The sequence below is a fragment of the Mirounga leonina genome, unplaced genomic scaffold, assembly GCF_011800145.1.
Source record: "Mirounga leonina isolate KUSES-001 unplaced genomic scaffold, KU_Mleo_1.0 Mir_418, whole genome shotgun sequence".
Taxonomy (NCBI): domain Eukaryota; kingdom Metazoa; phylum Chordata; class Mammalia; order Carnivora; family Phocidae; genus Mirounga; species Mirounga leonina.
In genome coordinates, this window is record NW_023270739.1 from 7,657,227 (window position 1) to 7,681,505 (window position 24,279).

The window sequence follows — 24,279 nt, forward strand, 5'->3', positions numbered from 1 at the left end:
CTTTAAAAGCTTTATTATTTTTTTAAAGATATTATTTATTTGAGAGAGAGAGAGAGAGAGAGAGAGGACGAGGGGGGAGGGGCAGAGGAGAAGCAGATTTCCCCCTGAGCAGGGAGCCTGATGCAGGGCTAGATCCTTGGACCCTGGGATCATGACCTGAGCCGAAGGCAGACACCTAATGACTGAGCCACCTGGGCGCCCCAAAACTTAAAGTTTTAGAAGAAAACATAGGAGAACATCTTTATGAAATGGGGGGTGTAGGGAAGGATTTCTTATGACTTACTCCAAAAGCAACATCACCAGGGAAGAAGTTTACATGAAGCTACATTCAAATTAAAAGTCACAACTGATAAGAAGACACCCCAAAGACTGGAAAAAAGATATGTAATGCATTTAGCAATTTAAGTTGGGAAATCAGAGTATACAAAGAACTTCCTCAAATAAATATAAAAGTATAGAAGAGTGGACCAAAAAAATATGAAGAGGTAATTTAGGGAAGAGGAAACACACACATCCAATAAATACTTGCAAAAATGCTCGATGGCACCAGAAGTAAGTGAATATAAATTAAAACCACAGTGAGATGGGCCCCTGGGTGGCTCAGTTGGTTAAGCGTCTGCCTTTGGCTCAGGTCATGATCCCGGGGTCCTGGGGTCGAGCCCCGTGTCGGGCTCCCTGCTCAGTGGGGAGTCTGCCTCTCCCCCTCCCTCTGTCTGCTGCTCTCCCTGCTTGTGCTCTCTCTCTGTCAAATAAATTAATAAATAAAATCTTTAAAAATAAATAAATAGATAAATAAAAAATCTAAAAAAGTCCCCCAGAACCCCACAATGAGATGCCAGTTCATATCCATGAGGTTGACTGAAGTATAAAGCCTACAAGGCCAAGTGTGGGCGAGGATGTGGACTCTGAGCGCCCCTGAAACATGACTCCTCACTCTATTGAAAGCCAAGATGTACATGGCCTCCAGTTCTGGGGCTCCATTTCTAGAGAGACCTCACCCACCACCTCCAGAGTCCACATGCATCATAGTGGAGCTGTTTGTAAAGCCAGCTTTGCAAAGCTCGCACAGATCCATTCACAGGAGACTGGATAAATACATTCTGATACATTCATATCATGGAAGATTACATCCCAGCAAAAATAATCAAACCAGAAGTAGAAGTTTAAACATTTATCAGCACATTACCGGGTGGAGGCCGTGCTTCCCAAATCCTCAGGCTTGTGGTGAGGAGGAGGGAATGCCCTGATCTGCATGGCCTCAGAATAAGAATGAGGACCTCTGTGAGGACCACCTAGGGAGGTGGACTGGGGCTGAAATGAACAAGGGTTTTGTAACAGGCCCAGGTGCCTGAGGATGGAAGAGACTGTCTCCTAAGGAAATGAGCTCCCCGTCACTGGAGGTATGTGAGCAGGGGCTGGGCGGCTGCTCTGTGGAACCAAGCGCTGGATACCAGTGGTGCAAGGGCGGGGCTGGGTAAATATGGCCTTTGGTGAGCTCTGCATGCATGCCCAGAGGCCCCGCGGTTCTGTGATTCAGTGTGGTTAAAAGAGGACAGGACTGAATGAATAACCAAAGTGTGACACATCCCCATGCTGGAACCTGCCCGTTGGCGCGAGGGGACGGGCCCGGCTCATGCAGCAGCATGGATGCGTCTCCAAAACATGCTGCATGAAAGAAGCCTTCTGCAAAAGGTCCCATACTGGGTGATTCCATTTCTGTGAAATTCTAGAAAATGTGAAGTAATGTAGAACAACAGAAAGCACATCAGAGCTTATGTGTGTGGTGAGGGGAGGGAAGGAGCTTTCCGCAGTGATGGAAATGTTCTGTAAGGTTCTGTATCTTGATCGTGGCGAGGGGTTCATGGGTGTATAATGGATGGAATCGTACACTTTAAATGGATCCATTTATTGTATGCAAACTATATCTCAATATGGACACTTAAAAAAGAAAGAAAAAGATCAGGTGGAGAGGATTGGCAAGGAGGCCTCGGCTGCTCATCTTCGCCTTGGTCACAAGGACTGGGCCTCAGTTTCCCCATCTGTGAAAGGAGGGAGAACCTGTAAGGAGAACCCACATTTATTTCCAGTGTAGTGGCCACAAGTGTGTCCTCCTGGGCAAGTCAGGGAGCCTCTCTGTGCCTTGGTTTCCTCCTCTGTAAAGTGGGGGAGCAACAGAGCCCCCTCCAGGCATGCGCTCAGAGCCACGAATGTCACGCTGGATGTCACAGTCGCGGCTACGGTCCTTCTAGTCCTGCGTCCACCTGGATGCTGCTGTCTGGGCTGCTCACTTCCCATCTTGCTCCTCTGCCAACCTTGGCCTTGTCCACACAGCCTGCGGGCCGCCTGCAGATCGGGACATCCCAAGAGAGGGGTTTCAGGGCACCTGGGTCACTCTCAGCGCAGAGCGCAGGTTCTTCGGGGCCAGCTTTCTAATCTGGGTTTTGTGTTCCCTGAAGTATCAAGCCCAATGCTAGGTATTCAAGTGATGTATCCTTGAATGCATGCAGGAGGGAGTCTGATGGCCCTAAGTCAGGGAGGATTTTGCTTGGGTTGTCTTGGAGAAGTGGCTTTCTCGGCCTGGAGGGCCACCAGGGCCCTGTATGGTTGGGCAGGCTGTTCACTGCAAAAGGAAGCCCCGCCCTAGAGAGGTGAACGGGGGATAAAACCCATACATATACCCCTTTGGAAGTCATACCGTGCCTTCCCAAAGAAGTGCATTATTCTTTCTTTCCTTTTTAAAAAAATAAACATTTTCTTCTGGAACAATTTTAGATTTACAGAAAAGTCACAAAGATAGTAAGAGAACTCTCCTATATCCTTCACCCAGTTTTCCCTTACATCAACATCGCTTACATAACCACGGGACACTTGTCAAAACTAAGAAATTAACATCGGGACAATACTGTCAACTCAATTTCAGACTTGATTTGGATTTTACCACTTTCCCCACTGATGTTCTTTTTCTGTTCCAGGATCCAATCCAGGATATCACGTTGTATTTAGGTTTTGTTGTTGTTGTTTAGATCAACAGGGGTTGCCCTAGGGGCTAGCAGGGGATGGGAAAAAGAAGGTAGGTACAGGGGAGCACCCAGAATAAAGTCCTAGGGGGTTTGTGAGGGAGAAAGCCCAGGGTGGGTCATGGGGGGGGCCACTGCCCTTCCTGACCGGGTCTGAGCACCGTGAAGTGTTTCCCACCATCTCAGCTCAGCTTATGCAAAGGACAGAGGAAAGATATCAAAGTTTGTTGGCTGGTTTTAATTATTGACTGGCCACATATTGGAGCCGGCCACTGTCTTGTGGTTTCCTGGTTCGTCCTAAGTGACAGTCCAGGCTGGGTGACCAGTGGCTCAGCTTATTTCTTCCCTTGGGTGTGGGGCGCAGTGGCAAAATGAACGGTAAGAGCCAGGTGAACTCGGAGCCCACGGGGAGACGCCGTGCTGCTCAGATCCCAAGTTGACTCATGGCTAAGGGGGAGCACTCACCCTCCCCACGAGCTGCAGAACTCCGGCTTTGTCCCCTCAGCAGCTGAGGTGCCAGAAGAACTTGGAGTCACCTGGCCCTGGGTTTGGTTTCAGGCCGGGTGGTCCTAGTGGGTCAGCTGCCTTCTCAGACCCTCCCATTTGCCCATCGTTAAAGTGCACCACGGAGCCTCGTTCCAGGGCGCCTGGTCCCCCAAGGCTGCCTTGAGCACAGGACTGGCTCATGTGGAGCACTGCCCATCATTTCCCTTTAATTTCCTCTTCTCCCTCAGCGGGGCCCCCGCCCCCTTCCTGCCCCCCTGTCCCCCTGCATCTCCCGTCCTTCCGCACTCTGGGATCCCCATGCTCGCACCTGCTTGGGGGAGCCTCGTGTGTTGCTCGTGCAATCCCCTCACCGGGAGAGTCCTCTCTCTGGCGAGCTTCCGAGTGCTGGCTCAAATGCTCACAGGCCCCAGCTCTCCCTCCATGTAGCTCTGAGGTCCCCTCCCTGGAGATCCCCCCTGACACGTGGCAGGTCGCATCTGCCCCAGGGATCAGCTGTGCCTTTTGCACCTTGGACTCACCAGCACCTGATACTATGCCTGGCACACAGTAGGCACTCATTAAATGCTTAACACTTAGAATTGAGATGAATTGGGTTCCTGGAAGCCTGACGTCTTTGGAGAACAACCCTGGCCCTCCCCCATGGGCAAGATGTGAGGCCCCAGCCGGCAGGGTACCCCGGTCTCCTGCGGGTGCCCCAGCCCAGCACCTGAGGGGCCCCGAGCTGTTCTGCCAGACCGCATGCTCCGCCTTCTGCAAACGGCTGTTGGGGCAGCAGCTTGGGTAAGTTCCCCTTCCGCTTCCTCCTACCTCTTGTCTTACTGTTGCTCCTCCTCTGCCGAGGCGCCTCGCCTCTCTAAACCCCTGGAGCCCGCAGAAGCCCTCTCTGCCCTGAGCAGTCACCAGCACTGCCTCCCAGGCCCCGGACGCCATGCAGGCCATCAAGTGTGTGGTGGTGGGAGATGGGTAGGTACCTGGCTGAACTTCCTCCCCTGGCTGAAGCTCTCTACTGGGGTATCCCTGACACCCGCCTGCCCTGCAGATGTAGGAGTCCCTGGGAGGCAGCGGGACGAGCTGCTCCCTTCTTGTCCCGGGGCCCAGAGACGGCCCCTGAGGTGGGCAGAGGACAGCTTCACCCTCTTTGCCTACTTTACTCCGGAAGCTGCCCGGGTGGCGGTGGGTGGAGGTGCCTGGGGTCCCTCCCCTGCACCCTGAAAGCTGGAGCAGGTCTCTCATGGGACCTGTCTTCAGCTCTGTGGATGCAGGGGCAGGGGTGGAGAACCAAGAATCTGGCCTTTGTCCTCCGGCTGACCCGGGCTCTAGTCACTGGCTCGCACTGCTGTGTGTCCTTGGGCAAGCCACAGAGCCTCTCTGAAGCTCAGTTCATCCATCTGGGAAGAGGCCACGCCCCCAGGATTGATGTGGGGTCACCTGACATAGTTTGAGTGGCTGTCCTGTGCATAGTGTGCTCGATAAATATTAACCTCCTCCCCCTCCCCCTTCCCTGGCTCTCCCCTCCCCCCTCAGCCTGCCTGGTTGGGGAGGATGTGTGGGGGATGTGGGTGATGAGCAGAAGGGGGAGGGGGACATGAAGGGAAGTTGGAGGGAAGAAGGCATGGGAGGGTGATTGGGAGGGTCAGTGTGGGCTAGGCTGGGCTGAGGGGCTTTCTCAGCTGCGGGATCTCAGGGACCTCGGGTTGTCATGTCCCCGTGGGCCTCAGTGACCTCAGGTTGTCATGTCCCCGCGGGCCTCTTTCTAATGAGGTCTAAGATGCCGATCTCTGGAGCCAGCCAGCAGATGTCTCAGGGCCCAGCCCACAGGTGCATCCTGGCATTTCCTGTGAGTCCAACCCAGTAAACCCCAGCATTTCTAGCTGGGCAGGCCTCCCTTCCAACTCTCCCATTCTACAGAGGGGCAGCCTGAGGTTGGAGAGACTCAGATCTTTCCTGGCCTGGGTCACAGTGGCCCTGACATGACAGACCGACTTTGGCTCTGATAGATCTCATGGGAGCAGGTCCATTTATCAGCCCTCAGCTGATTCCGACACACTGGCCTGGCCTCATCTGCCCGCCTGCCCAGCCCTGCTCACTTCCGCTCTGTATCTGATCTGAGGAGGGGAGGGCAGGAGCCAACGTTCCAGTCATTCAGTCACCTTGGTGGCAAGCTCTGGGGAGGGCAGGGGGGGAAGAAGGTGGCCGGCCTCCTGAGAACAGGAAGTGACAATGCAGGAGTGGGGCTGGGGGGCCCAGGGCTGCCCCTTTGGCTGCTAGCCTTCCCACCGCACCACCCGCGCCCCCGCGCAGCCCAGCCGACCCGCAGGCCAGGGGAGGACAGCGCGTGTTATGGCAGTTACTATCGTTTGCTGTGTCAGGCACTGGACTCAGTCACGCCCCCTCTATTTGGTCTTCCCACCAATCTAAAACTAGGCCCATTTTACAGGTGGGAAAACTGAGGCTAGGAGAAGTTAAGTAATTTGCCCAAGACCTCATGGGATATGAGGCCGGGTCTCTCTGACCTCAAAACTCCATGCTCTTAACTGCTGTTCTCTCTGGTGAGGGGGGAGGGAAAGAGGAGGGAGGGACAGGCTTCCCCTAGTGTTGACTACTAGCCGCTAAGCTCTGCCAGACACGGTGCTGGCTGCTTCTATGGGCTTCCTCTGATTTACTACTCAGCACACTCCTAGGAGGAGGAACGCCTCGGATCCCTATGTTCTAGATGGGGAAACTGAGGCCTAGGGAGGCTAAGTGCCTTGCCCAAGGCTGGGCCACTGGTAGGTGGTGGAGCTGGTATCTGGAGCCCAGGCGTGTGACGGCAGAGGCCTGGTTAGGTCCCTGGGTATTGTCTGGTTCAGTGGGCTCCTGGGCTCTTAACCCTATGTCCCACACTGGTGTCACCTGGGGAAGCTTGTTACAAATACAGATTCCCAGTTCTGCCCTGCACCCACGGATCAGAATCTCTAAGGGAGGACCCTGAAGTCTGCCCTTTAACAAACACCCCTGATGACTCTTACGACTCAGTTTTGGGACCCCTGATACTGGCGTTCTCAGGTGGGGAGACTGAGACCCAGAGAGGTGGGCCTGGGTCTTCCCTGAGGGCTGGGCTAGGGGACCCAGAAACCTCCCAGTGTCTCGGGCAGGGCCCATGACCGCTGTCCTCTCGAACCTCCTGTCTTTCAGAGCCGTGGGCAAGACCTGCCTTCTTATCAGCTACACCACCAACGCTTTCCCCGGAGAGTATATCCCCACCGTGTGAGTCCTGCGGGGGCCGGGGCGGGGAGCCGGGAGGATGGGGAGACACGCATCACCAAGCCCACCCCCTTGTCAGGCACTTCCTGTGTGCCAGGCCCTGTGTGGGCCCCTGGGGGGGTCTCTGCCTGGCAGAGCTGCCTGACGACCCCATCGGGAGGCGGTAAGCAAGGTTGAGCTGGGCAGTGACGACCAGTGCCCAGGCCCGCAGAGCGGGAGAAACTGGGCGGATGGGGCAGGACGAGCGGCCTCCCAGCTGGGCCTCGGCAGGAGAAGCGGAGGGAGGGTGGGCTGTGGAGGAAAAGGAGGCAGTCGAGGGCCTTGACACCAGGACACCAGGACTGCGGGGCAGCCGCTGTTAGGGGAGAGGGCAGTGCCATCTGGAGGCCAGGGGGAGGCCCTGCCCTCTTGCGGGTGTGGAGGCAGGGCCGTCGTTCGAGGCCATGTAGGAGTCCTGTGGGTGGCAGCCTCGGGACGGAAGGGTACCTGGGGAAGCACCGGCCCTCGGCGGCCCCATCGCTCCCAGGACAGTGTCCCCACCCCCAGCACTGCATTCAAGGCTCCGGGCGGGCTTCTCCCAACCTTCCCTTCCAGCATCACTGCCCTTACATTGCCTCATGTTCTGTCTACTTGTCCCCACCAAACACTCCCTGGGCATTTCCACCTCAGGGCCTTTGCTCAAGCCGTTCCCTCTGCCTGGGGTGCTTTTCCTTTGCACGTGTCTAAGACCTCCAAGGCCCGCTCCAGGGCCCCTCCTCCGGGAGCCTTTCTCACCCAGTCCGAGGGACCTCTCACTCCCCAGAGTGACTCTATCTGATCTTTCCCATGACTATGAGTCTCTGGAGGGCAGGGAGCCTCATCCAGTTCCTTTGGGTCACCCCGTGAGCTTAGCACGGTATGTTAGGCACACTATGATCCGTGCATTGTCTTAAACACGCTGGACGTGTTCTGAGTTGACCTGAACTGAACTTCATGGAGAGGCCCTAGGAGGATCCACTGGGGCTACCCTCCATCTACTGAGGGCCTACTGTGTGCTGGCCCCTGCATGAGACATCACACATGTGTGCCCTCACTTGATCCTCATGAGAGGTGGGCATTCCACCCAGGCTACCCACGGGGGAAGCTGAAGCTCACGGCTGCCAAGTGGCCTGACCCCCCAGGACACTGACCAGCACCCCGGCCTGGGACGGAGGAAGGCAGGCAGCAAGGACAGGGCAAAGAAACTGGGGTAGGGAGCCTGGAACACCGTTTTTTCGGCCCCATCTTGGCTCCCAAGTCCCCAGGGGGCCTGGGGATGGTGCTCATCTCTCTCCGCACCTGCCATATTTGCCCCTTGGCCATCAGTCATCAAGTGTTTATCAGGCACCGCCTAATGCTGAAGGAGGGCTGGCTCTAGGCCAGAGGAAAGGCAGCTTCTGCAGAAGGTCATTGTCACCAGCCGTGCACTGGCTGCCTGCTGTCCTGCCTCTGCCTGTCCCAGCTGGGCTGGGGCCCGTTTGCTGAAGGACCTTAGACCAAACACTTCCCCTCTCTGAGCCTCAGTTTCCCCTTTTATAAGGGCAGGGCTGGGCTGGGCAATCCCAGGCTCACTGCCGGGGCTCCTCCCCTGGGCAGGGAGCCGAAAGGCATGTTCTCTGGCGCAAGATGGTGGGAGGAACAGAGACCAGGCTAGACCCAGTTGTTCCCAACAACTTGGAGAACGCTGGCCCCTGGTGGCCCCTGGTGGCCTCAGGACACTGGACACCCTTGCGGGCCAGATAGAATGAACCAGGCAAGGTCTGCCTTCCCAGGACTCTGGGGAGTTGGGACAGACACTAGGGCCATCTTGAAATTCTTGACCTTTGCACAAGGGATCTTCCATTTTCATTTCGCATTGGCCCCTGCAGAGGATGTGCCGGTCCTGCATGTCACCCTCCTGTGTCATCCAGGACCGAGATGCTCAGCTCTGGACAAGCCCTCCTTCCAGGGCTCCTGCTACAATGCCTGTTACCCCCGTTACAGGGAGGGGGGGATAAGTCACGCTGAGCCCTTGACATTGGAAGGTGGGGGCCGCCGGGGAGAGTGGAGTTGGGGAAAACGGGAGATCTCTGGTACAGAGATAAAGACGGGGAGAGCAGCTAGGGCTTGGGGCCAGGAGGGTTTGCTGGGGCCGGGGGGGGGGGCACATGTGCTGGTTCACAATCAGAGAAGCAGGCGAGCTGAGCTCAGCTCAGGGTCAACCCCCCCATGCCGCACATGGGGAGACTGAAGCCCGCTGTGTGGGTGGTCTTGTGCGGGCCGTTGGGGACACCAAAACAAGGCAGGAGCACCCTGCACTTGCGTGCCTGTGACATAGGGGCTCTCTCCCTTCTGCCTCTCCTCCTACAGCCATTCTCAAAAGGAACCCCAGACGAGTTTTCAAAAGGGAAAATCAGATGCAGCCAAGCCCAGGCCTAAACCCTTCCCATGGCTCCCCTTCACGTCTGAAACCATCTCCTCTTCTGGCATGTGAAGCCCTGAATGACAGCTGCCCCCCAGCCTCATCTCCTACCTAATCCCCCTTACCCACTGACTCCAGACTCCTGGGCTTCCTTGCGGATCCCAGACGCACCAGCCTCCCCCACTCCTCTGTCCTCCTTCCCATCACTCAGTTCCCTGCTCAGGGATCAGCTTTCTGACCCTCTGTCTCAAGTGGTCCCTCCCTCCACCCAGGCCCCATCACCCCACCCCCCCTGCTTGATGTTCTTTATGGCCCTTCCTGATCTGACTTTCCCTGCTGGCTCTGGGAGGACAGGGCCCTGGTCTGTCCAGTTCACGGCTATCACACCAGCTTCTAGAACAGAGCGAGCACATCAGTGATGCTCTGGAGTGACTGGATGCTCTGGTATGTTCTGAGAAGGTGTCAGAACTCGGCCACCAGTGGGTGGCTCAGCTGGTGGGAAGAAAGAACACACGGTTAATTTAGGTCCCACTGGCCAGTCCTCGATTTTCACCTTCAGTTCACCTCCTGGCAAGTCAAGCCTGGAGCTGCATGAACTCGAGGACACCCAGCGTCTTCTGCTGGGCGCTCACTGCCCCTCGCCCATACTCTTGGTGCCGTGGGCGGGATTCCCTCACTGCCTCGGCTGGCTCCAGCCTCCCCTGCTCATGTACCCGCTCCTGTCCCCTCGTGCCCTGCCTGGGAAACCCCCCTGCCTCCCCCCACCTCCCCCAGCTAGAAGTGATAAAACTGCTAGCTCTGTAAGCCTCCCACTGGCCCCCCCAGCTTCCTCTCTGACCTTCCTCCCAGGCTTCTCCATCCAGTGGCCAAGAGGAGCCTTTTCTAAGTGCAAATATGATCACATCAGCCCACCCCATCCCCGCCCGGTGAAGCCCCTCAACGGTGCCCCATTGCCCCGAGGACTGAGACCCGAGGCCCAACAGGGGTCCACGCCCACCTGACCTGGTCACTCCTCCTTGGTCCATGTGTCACCAGCCAAGCATGCCCCCTGGCCCCTGGGTTCCTTGAATACACCATCTTTCTTTCTGAGGGTGGGCTTGGGTGGGGCGATCAGGTGATGCTGGGTGCTGGGCCCCCTTCCTCCTGCCCCTAATCCCCTATTCTACTCCATTCCAGGGTCAGGGCTGGGCCTGCAGCCCTGGGAATGCAGAAAGAGGCCACACGGACTCTGGGTGAAAACTCTCCATCCGTGTAACCTCGGGCAGATCACTTCCGGTTTCTGAGTCTGTGCCCTCATGTGTAACATGGGGACAAGGGTAACACCGGCTCCCTGGGCTCCCTGGGCCCACTGAAGTGGTCTAAGTAGGAAGGGCCTGGAACAGTCATTGACACCCCTGGGTGCTCAGCAAACGTGAGCTCTCTGCCTTCCCACAGCTCAGGGAAGCCCCTCACCCAGGCTCAGACCACTGACTCTCCAGCCATGAAACAGCTCCCATGTTTAGCCTGTGAGATTTTCTGAATTGGGGAATAGGGCTAGGCCTAGATCTGCTGCCAACTGACTGTTAGATCTTGGGCAAGTGCCTTCCTGTCTGTGGGCCTGTTTCCTCATCTGGAAAAAGGGGTGAGGGCTGGCCAGGGTGGGGGTGTAAGGTTCTTCTGGTCCCCACTGCCAGTGAGTCTCAAGTAAGGGGGACCCCCGGGGCATGGATCCCGGCTGCACGTGTGCAGTGACCCCTCAGGCTCTAGTGGCTGGGCCTCTGGGGAGGGACCAGCGGGTTATGTGTGAGGACATTGAAAATGAGACCACTCAGCTGCTCAGCATCTCCCCGTGGGATGGCTTGAATGTTTTCTGTCTCTTCGGATCCTCCTAATGGCCCCAAGAGAAAGGACTTTTTTTTTTCACATTGAAGAAAGTGAGGCTCAGAGAAGGTAGGTGACTCACCCAGGGTCACACAGCCAGGACGAGGCTTCGCAAGGAACTCTGTTCCCTCCTAGCTCTGGGTGGCTGTCCCTGGGGAAATCAACCCCCTGCAGTTCATTTGTCCACTTGCTCACTAACAGGTGTCACAGAAGGAGCAAGGCCCGAATCCCAACTCCTTTGCTTATGAGATGGTTGGCTTTGGAAAAGTTACTTGACATCTTGAGGCCTCGGTTTCCCCATCTGTCTGATGGGAATAACTTGAGGTTCTTTTGTCTTCGGCTACCTGGGACTTCAAGACCTAACATAGAAAAGTCCCTAGATTTCTGCCAAGCCCCAGATCTGGTGCTTGGTGCTGTTACGAGGTCCCAGGACCCTGCTCTTTCCCCATCGCCATGGCCCCTGAGACCCTGGGGATGGCTCCGTGAGGACACGTGGCTTTGGCTCAAGGAATCTTGGGAGGCTTTTTGGCACCAGAATTTCAGGCTGGACATTAGAGAGGAGAGTGTCCCAACACCCTAAGTGTGTCCGGAAGGAATGTTTCTGACGGAAGCCAAGGACAACCCAGGTGCTTCTTTTCCCATCATGCCCTGCGGTGTCTCCCTGGACAGTGCCTTCTTCCTGACGTCCCACGGCAGTGTGGGTGGTATCTAGAGTTGGTACACGGAGCACCGACTATGTGGCATATGTTGTGCTGGCCTCAGGGCGCCGTGAGGAGCAAGCCAGGCACGGTGCCTGCCGTTGGCGCAGATTGCTGGCCTGGGGCCTGGACTGGCTGGGGGCCAGGAAAGGCTTCCTGGAGGAGGTGACCTTGAGATGGGGCTAGAGGCGAGTGAGTAAGAGTCAGCTGGGCACCAGGAGGGGTGGGTGGGGAGAAGGAGCAAGGGGGAAGAAGAGTGGGAAGTCAGAGGAAGAGAGTCTGTAGGAGCTTCCAGGCAATAGGGAGTGGGTCATCTGTGGAACTGAGAGGTGACTGGAACACTCCATGGATGAATAAGCACGATGTGTTAAAAATGTCAGGCTACTCACTTTTGGGTGTGTGTGTGTGTGTGTCTTTCTCAGAACAGGTGTCTTTGGAGTCACTCTGAAGCATTAGGGCTTCTTCAGCCTGTCCCTGAGCAGCATTCTGTGAGGGCTTCCTGGAGGAGGGGGCATTCCAAGGGCTTCAGTTCAGTTTGCTTTAATTCCGATGCACTCACTGGGTGCCAGGCCTGAGCCTGGAGATGAAGCAGGCATGGGTCCGGCCCACATGGAGCCTATGGCCCCTGGCAAGACAGAGACACACTAACTGCCTGTTTAAGTCGAGATAGAGCGGTTGCCTGAGGGAGGGAACAATGAGCTCCTTCCAGGTGGGGCACAGGGAAGGAGGTGGCCTGGAGGTTTCCCCACAGAAGAGGAACTGCCTGGGCACGATGTTGAAGCATGAATAGGAGACAAGGGTCAAAGGGGGCAGAAGCGTATTCTAGAAGGAGGCACAGACAGGAACAAAAACCCTGGAGAGTGGGTAGCCTGCATGGTCAGGGTAAGTGGGAATGTTTGGACAAAGAGAGGTGGGGAAGGGCATTCTGGGCAGGAGCAAGTACAGGGAGGTGGGCAGTGCAGGCCTTGCCCAGAAGACAGCTTGGCTGGTGTATGAGGGGAGGAGAAGGAGGAGGAGCCTGAGGTCTCAGTGGGCCAGGTCAGGGGACGCAGAGCAGGGCCTTCATGGGTGGCCTCAGTGAGGAGAGACGAAATGATGATCCTGGGCCCTCACGGGCAGGAGGTGAGGGCATCTGTGGAAGCATAGCTGGGGCACGGGGCAGGGAATGCTAGAATCACGCACAACTGGTTTCTCACTTGGTTTGTTCACTCACTGGCTGTGTGGCCTTGGGCAGGTCGCTATACCTCTCTGATCCCAGTCTTCCTTCCCACAGGCTGAGACACCAGCACCTTCCTCTCAGGGGTATGTGTAGTGAGAAATACTGTTGGGTTGAATTAAAAGAAAACCTGGAAGCTTGTTTGATTGCCCTGGAGGCCTCTCTGGTGCTGGTGGGAGATTTGGGCTATCACTGTCAGCACCCCCTGTCCCAGCACCCCTTTGGCGTGTGTCTTACCTGTGTGTGCTGGTAGCATTTCTTGACATTGTCTGCAACAGCTGGCTTTTGGTGTGCACTCGGGGGTGGGCTGGAAGACCAGGGCTTTAGCGCCACAGGACATCCTTCTGCCAATGGAAGACAGAGACCCCAGGTCGTGCCCCTCAGGGGTGCCCCGTCTTCAGTGGCCCCAACAGTAACAGCTCACTGACTGACCCTTCCTTGTCTCTTCCCCACTCCCCTCCCAAGGCTGCCACTGTACCAGCTACTCGGCTCAGGGTTTGCTTCGGGGGGCACCCCACCTGCCGCGGGGGTGACCGACCTCAGTCCAGCATAGGAGGTGGGGAAAGTCGGATCAAGCCCTAGAGGGAACGGCGTGCAGCCTCACAAAATCACCTCTCAAAGGGCAGGCCAGGGCAGACAGGTGATTGGAGACAATATTTTCCTCTTGATGCTTACCTGCCTTTAACATTTTTTAATGTAATGAATCAGTAAGGAAACAAAAGAAAAGCTGAGCGCCCAGCGCCGTGTGGCTGCCCGTGGCCGCCCCTCCCTGGGTCTCGGCCTCCGCACGCAGCAATACTGATCCTCCTGTCCCCCCACAGGTTCGACAACTATTCAGCCAATGTGATGGTGGACAGCAAGCCCGTGAACCTGGGGCTGTGGGACACAGCAGGGCAGGAGGACTACGACCGCCTCCGGCCGCTCTCCTACCCACAGACGGTGAGCTGCCCTGCCCTCCTGCCGCCAGCCGGAGCTCAGCCCGCTGCCACTGGGGGCGACGCCCTGGGGCCAGTGGCTTCGGACCCTGCCCATCTCAGCAATGCCCTCCCAGGCGGAGCCGGACCTCCTCCCCGCGCCCCTGCCCGCCCTCCTTCAGTCTCCCTGCTCTCACTGTGCCCATCTCCCCAGCCCCTCTGCCTCAGGGGCTCTGGCACCCCCTGGCTCCCCATGGGTGGGGCAGGCAGACCCTGGATGGGGCCCCAATAGGGAGCCCCGGACTCTGCGTCCCAGGGGTGCTGGGGAGGGGAGGAGAGATGGGGGGCAAGCCTGCAACTGTGGTTGCTAGACCCTGGCGTCCTTGGTTCTCCCTCCAGGCTGGCAAGGGAAGGGCTTCTGGCCAGATGACCGGTAGTGAGCGCCCGGTGGGGAGTACGGGTTCTGTGGCAAGCCCTTGACCTCACTTTCCCCATCTGTAGAACGGGGTGGTAGTGGCACTGACTGCAGAGGGTCGCGTGAGGATTCACCACTTAGGACAGGCCTTTCAGAAGGGTTGGATAAACAAACAGCTCAGGGGCTGCCCAGGTGTGGAAGGGCCCAGGCGGGATGCCTCCAGGCCCCCTCTCATGGGTGACCGTGGACCGTTGCTCTGTCCCCAGGACGTCTTCCTCATCTGCTTCTCCCTTGTCAGCCCTGCCTCCTATGAGAATGTCCGGGCCAAGGTGAGCAGCACAGAGCGGGGCCTTGGGGGCTTGGGGGCTTGGGGGCTTGGGGCAGGTGACCCCGACAGAGGGAGGGGCCGCAGAGGGCGTGGGCAGAGAGCGTCCCCAGTGCCAACCGGTGCTGGGGTGAGACTCAGAGGGGGTTCAGAAGGGGCTGGGGTCATTAGCTGTCCTGCCCACCCTCTATAACCGTGCCCCCTCTCTCCTCCCCGCACGACCTCTGCCTGCCTTTCATCTCTCACGAAATCTTGCTTCTTTTCCTGCAACCACGCCCCCTCCTGTACCACCTCACGCATCTTCTCCTCGCCCCCTCGCGCCGCCTCTTCTCGTCTCGCACTTGGTGCCCCTCTTCTCCGCACACCCTTGCCCCCTCCGGCCCCCTGCCCGCCTGCCCAGTGGTTCCCCGAGGTGCGACACCACTGCCCCAGCACACCCATCATCCTGGTGGGCACCAAGCTGGATCTGCGGGACGACAAGGACACCATCGAGAGGCTGAAGGAGAAGAAGCTGGCTCCCATTACCTACCCGCAGGGCCTGGCCCTGGCCAAGGAGATCGGTATGGGGCTTCGGCTCAGAGAGGGGAGCTGGCTGCAGGAGGACCCCGACTCGGCCTCATTGGGGATTCAGGGGGCTCCCGGGCCGCTGTGCCATGTGCTGGCTGGGTGACCCTGCCTGTGTCTCTGTGCCTGTGTTTCCTCACCAGCAGAACGTGGCAACAGTGATCGTTCCTGGTGGCTGGGGGAATCAAATGAATTCACACCCAGGAGGCCCCTAGCTCGGCGCCTGCATGCAGGCAGGACCCGGGGCTGGGTAGTGGTGGTGGGAGTATACACACTCCATAAGCAGATGCTGAGGTTAGCGCACTGGAGCTGACAGGGGCAGGGAGAGAGTGACGTGTGCTGTGGTTGCGAGCAGCCAAGTCAAGCTTAGGTTTTCCAGGAAGGCTTCCTGGAGGAGGTGCTTCTGCCTTAGTTTGAAGGGTGGTTTCCCTGCTGCCTCTTCCTCACCACCTTTTCCCCAGCCCCCCTCCTCAGCCCAACTGCTCTTTGCCTCCTGATCACTGGGCCAGAGAACTAAAGTGACTTCTCAAGGTCACACAGCCAGGAGGTGGCAGAACTGGGATTTGAATGCAAGACAGCAAATTGCTGGCTTGGGGGCCTCCTCGCGGGGGCTCAAGGCTGCCAGCACCAGGGAGGCCGTGACTGGTGGGTCTGGCCTCTCCCATGGCGCCTGGGCCTGCTGTCCCAGGTCAAGTCCTGACCTGCCTGCAGCCGGGGGTTGGGACACTTGCCCAAGAGCCTGGCATCCCCAGCCGGGTTTGACCACTATGAGCCCTGGCCCAGCGGCCCGGGGCACTCTGCCTCGCCACAGGGTCCTGCAGGCCCAGGGTTTGGCCCCTGAGTAGGTAGGGCCTCCCCACCCCAGGCCTGCCTCAGCCCCACTGCTCTTCCTTCCACCGGAACTGGGAGGGCTCTGGGGACTCACATCTCTACAGGAAGAGAAACCACAGCTGCCACCTCCCCTTTCCTGTGACTAGTCCAGCGACATGGCCATCTTCCTTAGGGGGCCTTGGGCTGCCTCTTAAGCCTTGGGTCCCGAGCCCCACCCTGGGGTCTTTGGCTCCTCGGCCTGCTGGCTTTCCTCACAAATATGGGGGTGTACCCTTGCCTTCTCTTGTTCTCTGGCCAGCGCATCCCCCAACTCCTTCTGCCCAGGGCTGACGCTCTGGCCAACATGTGACCCGTCCCCTTCTAAAGCCTGTGCTTTGGGACAAGGAGAAGGGGGCTGGAAGCCTGGAGGCTGGTCCTGGCTCTAGCACGATGGTGTGTGTGACCTTGGAAAAGTGGCTCCCCCTCTCTGGGCCTCAGTCTCTCCATCTGCACAAGCTGGCCCGAGTGATCCACAAAGGTCCTTTCTCCTCTGTAAGGAGGTGGCTCGGGGTCCTGCCTTGGTCCCTAGCCGATCCCTCTGGGAGCCGATCCCAAGTGAGGGTGGAGCAGGGGCAGTGACTCTGAACTTGACTTGGACCAGCCTAGGCCAAAGGGGAGGCCCAGGAGACCTGCGGGTCTGATGAGGCGGACAACAGCTGTCTCTGGCCGAGCCTGTGGTGGTGAGTTGTGGAGTCGAGGCCCCAGCCGATAATCACTATAATCACGGCTGGCTGACCAAGACCGAGCACTTCCTGGGCGCTGGGTCGCTGGTTCAAGGCCACCCAGCCAGGCTGGGGCAGAGCCCAGATTCAAAGCCGGGCTGCCTGGCTCCATCAGTCATGGCGATCAGGGGCACCTGCTGCCTCCTCGCCTGCCCCCACACCCGCTGCAGCTCCTCTGCCCCACCTGCCTCAGCTTGACAAGCTGTCCCAGGTCACCATGTCCTAGACTGATGGGAGGCTCAGGCACAAAGAGGGGGACTGACCAGAGTCCTAGGGTGGTCAGGAACAGAGCTGAAAGGAGCGCAGGATCCCCGCTCAGGACACTTGCTCTGGATGCTGCTGGGCCAAGAAGAGCAAGAGGGCAGCAGGTTCCAGGGAGGAGGCAGTTGGTGGGTGTGGCAGAAGTGGACACTGGCTATGGTCCCTTGCAGGGAGACAGTGGCCAGATGCCCAGCGACACCCTTCTAGGCACAGAGGGTTATAAGGTGATGAGGCTCCCGGACTGAACCAAAGGGAACTCTGTCCCTCCCAGCCAGGCCCTGGGACCACTGCCCATGCTCCCTTGTGGGAGTATGCTCCCAAGTAGAGGGGAGACATCCAGCATGTGACTTTGTGCAAGTGACATGCTCTCTGAGCCTCAGAGACAGTTTCCTTGTCCCCACCCCACCTTTTCTTTCTTCCCAACCCCAGGTCATCTGTGGGCTTCCTCCTTCCAGGGGCTGCCCCCTCGGAGGTCCTGGCTTCCCTCTCCCCAGCTGTGTGTCTCTGGGACCCAGGCTTCCCCCCTCTCTTGCCCTGTTTCCTCATCTCTAAGTGGGGAATCACAGTATTTCTTCACATGGTTTTTTGGAAGCACCCAGCTCAGGGCTTGGCAGGGAGCAGGTGCCCATCAGAGTCGGTCTGCTTCCTTCCCCCCAGAAGAGCCAACTCCAGCATGGGGACAAAGTTCTCCTTCCTGCCCCTCTCTTTCCTCTTGTTCCTGAAATCAGCCCCCAGCCCTCTCAAAGAGGGGGTTTTGTGGTTCCTTACTTCAGGGAAACTGAAGTATGTGTGGGAACTCACACAGGTTCCTTCCAGAAGGTCAGGGAATGCTGCCCCTGGCAGTGGGGGCTCAGCTGGCCTTTCTGGCTGTCTGGGCCCCAGGCTCCTGCCCTGAGCCATAAGGTGGGAGAAGGCCAATCCCCTCAGTGAGGAGGGAAAGCTCTCTCATCCCGTTCCCTCACTGATAGCCCCAGCCACCCCGAGGTGGGGAGGAGAAACATCCAGCATGTGGCTTTGGACAGATGACTCCCCACCTATGAACCTCGGTGTCCCCGTCTGTAAAATGAGGTGATGCTAAGGAATGGTCAGATGACATTTGGAAGGTCCTGGTGCCTGAGCCATGAGCACTTCAGGCCTCCTGGTGGAAGCATGGAGGCAGGTATGCGGCTGTTTTCTAGAAGAAACTGAGGTGTGGAGAGATTCAGTCACGGTAGCTCGAGCTCCCTGTCCCCCCCCCCCCCAGGAATGTATCCAAATGCCTCCCTGCCTTCCACAAATTAAGGGCTGCTGTGTCTAAGAAAGATACAGACCTGCCTTTGTGGGTCTTAGCCTCTCCTTTTGAGATCAAGCTCCTTGTTCCAGGCATGAGGAAGTGGAGGTGAAGGGCAGTGGTTACCCGACCCCACGGCCTGGCACTGTGTGGCTCGGGAGAGGTTTCTGCCCAGGGCCGTCCCCTGACCTCGGCTTCTGCCCTCTTGCCACCCCCCCCACCCCCCACCCCGCCAGACTCGGTAAAATACCTGGAGTGCTCGGCCCTCACCCAGCGAGGCCTGAAGACCGTCTTTGATGAGGCGATCCGGGCCGTCCTGTGCCCCCAGCCCACGCGGCCACAGAAGCGTCCCTGCAGCATCCTGTAGGGTAAGAGCGCCTCCTTCACTGCTCCGTGACCCACCCGACCCACACACGGCAGGCTGGGCAGGCTCCGGCCGGGAGGGGCAGTCCAGCCGCAGCTCCAAGGCCTTCTGCTTCACCGGGAATGGCATTTAGGCCAAGACAGGACGGGGAGTATCAGAGTGGCCTCAGTTTCCTTATTTGCCTGAGCCAGTCCGACTCGGTGGGGCCCGGGTCCCAGAAGGAAGGTGCAGGGTGTCAGAAAGTGCCAGAGCCACGGCAGGGCTTCCACTCTGCCAGTCCTGCAGGAGGGACAAGGGATGGAAAGATGCCTTTGGCCCCTGCCCTCAGGAGAGCCCAGCGGAGCCAGGGAGACCCGACACCCACCGATAAGGGTGGAGGGGGGGCAGGTGGAGCTGAGACTCCTGGGGCAGAGGAGGGACCTGAGTGTGTCAGAGGCAGCCTGGAGAGCTGGGACAAGAAGGATGGAGGGGCCTTGGTGTGGTGGGCCCGCAGGGTGGGCTGGTGGGAGGGTCAACCTGGAGAAAAAGATGGGAGGTGGCAATGAGCTTTGAGTGGGGAAAGCCGTGAAGGGGCAGGCGATTCTGCTTGTCCCCAGGGTCTTACCCTCCGCATGTCTCCCTTCCAGGTTGCGCCCAGCCCTCCCAGCCAGATGGCTGTGACCTCCAGGGCCCTCACCCAAAGCCCGGTGGCACCCGGGCTGGCCCTGCTGTCCCCTCCCTGTGGTGTTTCTTAGCAGATGGCTGCAGAGCTTGGTTGCTCATCTTCTCCGGGCTGGAGGCCCCCTGGGGCTGGAAGGCTGTGAATTTGCAGGCTCCGCTCCCGATCCCTTCATGCTCCCACCTTCACAAGGGCCAGAGGGGAGCCACCCTTGCATTAGTGTGGCCAATGTCAGCTGCCGCACGTGACAGCATCTATCCCTTTACCCCAGTCCCACCTGATGCCTGAATCCCCTCTGGAAATTTCGGGCCGGAGGGTTGCCAGCCACCACTCGCATACCTTCAGGGACGGGTCGCTCACTCCCTCCTGAGGCAGGCTACTCCAATATTGATGGTCTTGCTTGTCTGAAAGTTCTCCTTCTGAGCTAAAATGAGTGTCTCAGACGTTTGCTCCTGCGGCCTTAGCTCTCCTTTTTGGAACAACATAAAACAGATCAAATTCTCTGCATGTCGGTGGGTACCCGCAACAGCCAGTCAAAACCCTCGGCCCAGCTGTCTCCTGCTGTCTCTCAAGTCTTTCTATGCCACTCACAGGATCCTGAGCTACATGTGCCTGTGGGAGTCTTGAAACTTTCAGACCCTGCCAGGCAGGACTTTTGCTATTGCAAATGGAAAACCTAATTCAACCTGCTTAAGCAGAAAATAAATCTATTGATCCAAATTTGGAAATATCATGACTTCAGGTGCAGTTTGATCAAGGGGCCTCAAAGCATGTCATCAGGACTTGCTTTCCTGTACCTCTTTCTTTGCTCTACCTTCCGCTGTCTGGTTCATTCTCTGGCAGTTGACTCTCAGAGCATCCTTCCAGGTTCAAGGTTTGGAAAAAAAAGAAAAGAAAAGAAAAAAAGGGGGGGAGGGCAAGTTTCTGCCCCAGGCGAAGTTCTAATTAAGGTTTACTCTGATTGGACCAGCCCAGGTCTTGGACCCCACTTCAACCAATCATATTTGTTGGGGGGGGTGCTGAGCTCTGATTGGTCCACTTGTTATGCTAGAGCAAGGAGGGGAGGCAATGGTGTAAAAATCTTCCATTCTAGGATGGAGGGGTTGGTGCCCAAATGAAGACTGAGACCTTGCTGGAATTTGGGTGTGTGGGTGGGTGTCAGGCAGCCAGAACTTCCCAGCCTCCACTATTGGAGCTCACGGGAAGTGTCCTAACAGTGTAAGAAAGCAATGCCTGTACGGCAGGCACTAAGCTAAGGCGAGTTTCTTTACGAGAGAAGGTGGGGCTGTTGTAAGGAGTTAAGTTCACCCCTCAAGTCCAACAGCGCCTGGTGTGGAGCTGGTCCCACTGTAGTGTTTGTTACGTTACAAGTGCCGGCCTTTCCCTCCTGTGGATGATTGCTCTTCTCTATCCCAACTTCATCCATGCATTCAATGCATATTTATCAAGCACCTTCTCACTCTGTTCTAGGTGTGGGGTCCAGCGCTACGCACGAGTTCCTGCCCTCGTGGGCTGACCCTCTAGAGAGGCTACAAGGAAGGAATAAAAAGAAAGATCTAAGACCCCACCCCTGATAGCACAGAAGTCTCCCGATTCCCAGCCAGCGAGATGCTTTGGGTTTCTATCTTCTGCTCCCCCAGAGCTGCCCCCTAAGTCCTGAGGTTCGGGGACAGGGGCTTCCAGCTCACTGGCCTCCCTGTATCCCCACCCTCTTGAAAGGGGCTGGGCTCAGGGGGGAAACCCCGTGGCGCTTCTCAGTTTCAGCTCAGACAAGGCCTTTATGTTTTTAAGGTTACTTCTCCTTGGAAACCAACCACCCCCGTGAAAAACCCAGATAAGCATGAAGCAAACACAGACCCCACACCGAATACATTTGTTGTTTAGAAGCCCTGGGGCGCCCCCTCCAGTTGGCCAGAGTCTGAAGAGAGCGTCTTTTGCTCCCTGCTCTTCTGGAGCCTCCAGATAAATCTGGGGCCCCTTCTAGTGTGCCCCCGGGGCCCGGTCACGCTCGCCTCCCTCTCTCCTCCCCTCCACCCTGAGACTAAACTTTCGTTTCCTCAAAGCCACTTTGACACCTCTTTCATCCAAGCCCTTCCACACCCTGGTCTGGTCCTCTTTCCTCGAATGATTTCCTCTGCTCCTCGAACTTCCTGCACATCGAGGGTGGGAGGGGGGGAAGGGGCCTAGGCCGTGCGCCTCTTGCTCTGAGCCCACCCCAGTGGGCACAGTCCTCGCTCTATGCCAATAATAACGTCAGCAAATAAATTCTTTTGCCACTGTGTGTTCTCACCTAGCACAAATGATCTCCTTTAATCCTTAGGGGCCTTCCCATGTAGGTTCTAGCAGCTGGGTTTTGCGGATGCACAGGAGGGCCCAGGAATGGGAGCTAGAGCTCAACTCACCATGACAGACCCTCTACTTTCCCACCTTCTCCCACTACCCCCATCCTTCTTGCTAACAGATACCTAGTTTCGAGCAGAGCAGCAAGGTGTCCAGCCCCAGACCAAAACACTTGTTTTCCCCGCCTGCTTTGCAGTGGAGATCCCAAGGTGCACAGCGCTGGCCAAAAAGACAAGTGTAAGTCAGCTAGAGAGGTGACTTCTGTGACAGTGTTTGTTTTCTTCCACAAAAAAAAAAAAAAAGGACACTGCCCTTTGTCCCCAGCCCCTTCCCTGATGAATACTGATGCAATGTCTGGAGCCGCAGCAGCCATCTTACACACTTGAAACCACAAGCATGAAGATACAAACTACCATGCTCAGAATGGAGGAGCGGAAAGATCAAAAGAGCCTGGATCCTTGACAACTTTGGTTGGCAGCTGAGCCAATGCCAATGGCTGTCTTGTTATGGGAACAAAAGGAAAATGAAACCACCCAATGTGTATGCCACTGTTGGTCAGGTCTCTGTTACCGTTAGCTGACAGCATTTGTAACTAAGGTCTTAGGTTGCTTAGCCCCGTGCTCTTTCCACCATATCATTGTGTCCAGCGGTCACTGGACATGGGGTGAGTCACTCATTTCTGTTCTGCGAAGTGGCTGAGCACCAGAGGCCCTTTAGATAGGAAAGAGAAACCTCAAGGGGAGTAGGTGAGGAGCTGGTTTTGAAACAGGAAGAACTGTTGGTTTTGGCAGAAGCTGACAACTTGGTGATGCTTCACTCCGACACCAACCACCCCCGAACACCCACCTAGTGGTGCCAGGCCTGGGCTAGGCAGCAGGGCATCAGGCTGGGCACCTTGCAATGACAGCACTGCCTGGTGGGCCAGGAAAACACCTGCCAGATGAACTGCTTCATTTGGGGCTTTTGGTCTCAGAGCCTGGCTGCTCCTTGCTGCTTCCTCCAAAGCAGAGGCCTGGGGGGCCCCCTGGCACCTCCCATTCCCCCCGCCCTGCATCCACTGGTCACCAAACCTGGAAAATCTGGCCTCTCATTGTGTGTTAAACCCACCCCTTTATCTGGACCCACTGCCACTCCCTGCTCCAGGCCTTGCATCTCTTCCCTGGACGGTAGCCGTGACCACCTTGCTGGCCTCCCTGCATCTGCTGTCTCCACGGGGCAGCTCAGGGCTCCTCTTCATTTACAAACAACTGTGCCACCCAGATGTCACGATGTACACCTCTTGCCTTAACACATGCTTGTACGACCATGGATTCACTCAGTCACCCACTCATTTAGCAAATCATTATTGGGACTGTGCATGAAACACGGGCTTTGAGGGTGAGTCAAGCGTGGGCCTGCTCCTAGGAGCTTGCAGCCCTGGGGGGAGCCAGCGGAGAGCCCTGAGAAATGGCCCCTCTGCTTGGATTGCTCACCATGACTAGCAAGTATCTGGCACCTTGCAGATGCTGGACAAATGTGTGTTGTTTATGTAAAGGAATAAGCAGATGGAAGAATAGACTTCAATGGAGAGAGAGACCCAGACTTTCCAGTGACCCAGGTGAGCCCAGCCCTCCAGTCATCCTTGCCAAGGCACCTGTCATGTGCGTCGGAAATCTTGGATGTGCCAGCCCAGTCAAGTCCCCGGATGACAGTGGTCCCAGCCAAAATCATGTGTGGCAGAAGAGCATCCAACTGAGCTCAGCCAACTCGTAAAATAATGAGAAATAATACCAGGGTATACTGAAACAGTGACTTTTGTGGGGCTGAGGTCCCTTTTATCTCTTGGTGGGGGAGTTAAGAGGGTAGGGAGGAGAGGGAAAAGATCAAAGGAGCAGAGAAGTAGTCACCTCTGGGGACATCTGACTCCATCCAGGTCTCATGAGATGTAAGAGGCAGGCAGGGTAGGCTCTGGGGAGGGAGACAGGAATCTAGGATGGTTCTTGAAGACTTCTGAAGGCCCTAAGGTAGGTGAAATGATGAGCAGTCATCCATGTAATTCGAAGTTCAGTTCAGTTCAGTTCCCATGTACTAACCCCAGGCTCCATGCCAAGCTGTGTGGGAGCTGGAGGTGCAGAGATGATGAGATCCAGCCCTCTGCTCCCCGGGGGCTCAGGAGCTAATAAGACAGACAAATGAGCAAATCAACACCTGCCATGCGGTTGATCCACATACCACAGAAGTGTATGCCATAGAGTAAGGAAGAGATTCTGGTCTCAAGGTGCCAGGGTAGAGATTTTTCTGCCCCCTTCCCTTGCTGAAAAGCAGCCATGACAATAAGGAGAACATGAAACAAAAACACAAACTCTCATCTTCATAGAAACCAAGAGACACCTGTGACCCCAAACCACAGCATACGAGTCTGGAGAGCAGATGGAGGGGTGGTAAATGATTTAACAGAGCTCACGGAAGGCAAACTTCAGTGCCTGCTGTTTTGTGGTGGGGCGGGGTGAGGGGTTTGGAGGTGGGAGAGATGCAAACCGACTGACCTTGCAGAACCCCCAGGAGTCTCTGAAGTAGGGGATCCAGACACCACAGATGGCAAGGCAGGAGGCTTAAACCCAGTGGGTTGTTTGTAAA

The 24,279-nt window shown here is 56.9% G+C and overlaps 1 protein-coding gene across 2 annotated transcripts; it reads left to right on the plus strand.

Annotated features, from left to right (window-relative positions):
* Nucleotides 1–4,318: 4,318 nt before the first annotated feature.
* On the plus strand, nucleotides 4,319–21,571 carry RAC2 (Rac family small GTPase 2). 2 transcript variants are annotated; one of them, XM_034987574.1, is made up of 7 exons: nucleotides 4,321–4,487; nucleotides 6,699–6,770; nucleotides 13,782–13,899; nucleotides 14,556–14,618; nucleotides 15,015–15,174; nucleotides 18,538–18,669; nucleotides 19,292–21,571. In XM_034987574.1, the coding sequence occupies exons 1-6, from the start codon at nucleotides 4,453–4,455 to the stop codon at nucleotides 18,666–18,668; spliced, it is 579 nt and encodes a 192-aa protein (XP_034843465.1). In that variant the 5' UTR covers nucleotides 4,321–4,452; the 3' UTR covers nucleotide 18,669; nucleotides 19,292–21,571. The 2 variants fall into 2 exon arrangements, with proteins under 2 accessions (XP_034843466.1, XP_034843465.1); XM_034987575.1 differs by lacking the exon at nucleotides 19,292–21,571 and having other exon boundaries at nucleotides 4,319–4,487; nucleotides 15,015–15,181; nucleotides 18,538–18,598.
* The last annotated feature ends 2,708 nt before the right edge of the window (nucleotides 21,572–24,279 follow it).

Excerpts from the sequence above, each read along its gene's own strand:
- RAC2 (XM_034987574.1), top strand. The coding sequence starts at position 4,453 with ATGCAGGCCATCAAGTGTGTGGTGGTGGGAGATGG. Across the intron at positions 13,900-14,555 it reads CGCTCTCCTACCCACAGACG|GACGTCTTCCTCATCTGCTT; the intron begins GTGAGCTGCCCT and ends CTCTGTCCCCAG. Across the intron at positions 14,619-15,014 it reads ATGAGAATGTCCGGGCCAAG|TGGTTCCCCGAGGTGCGACA; the intron begins GTGAGCAGCACA and ends CCGCCTGCCCAG.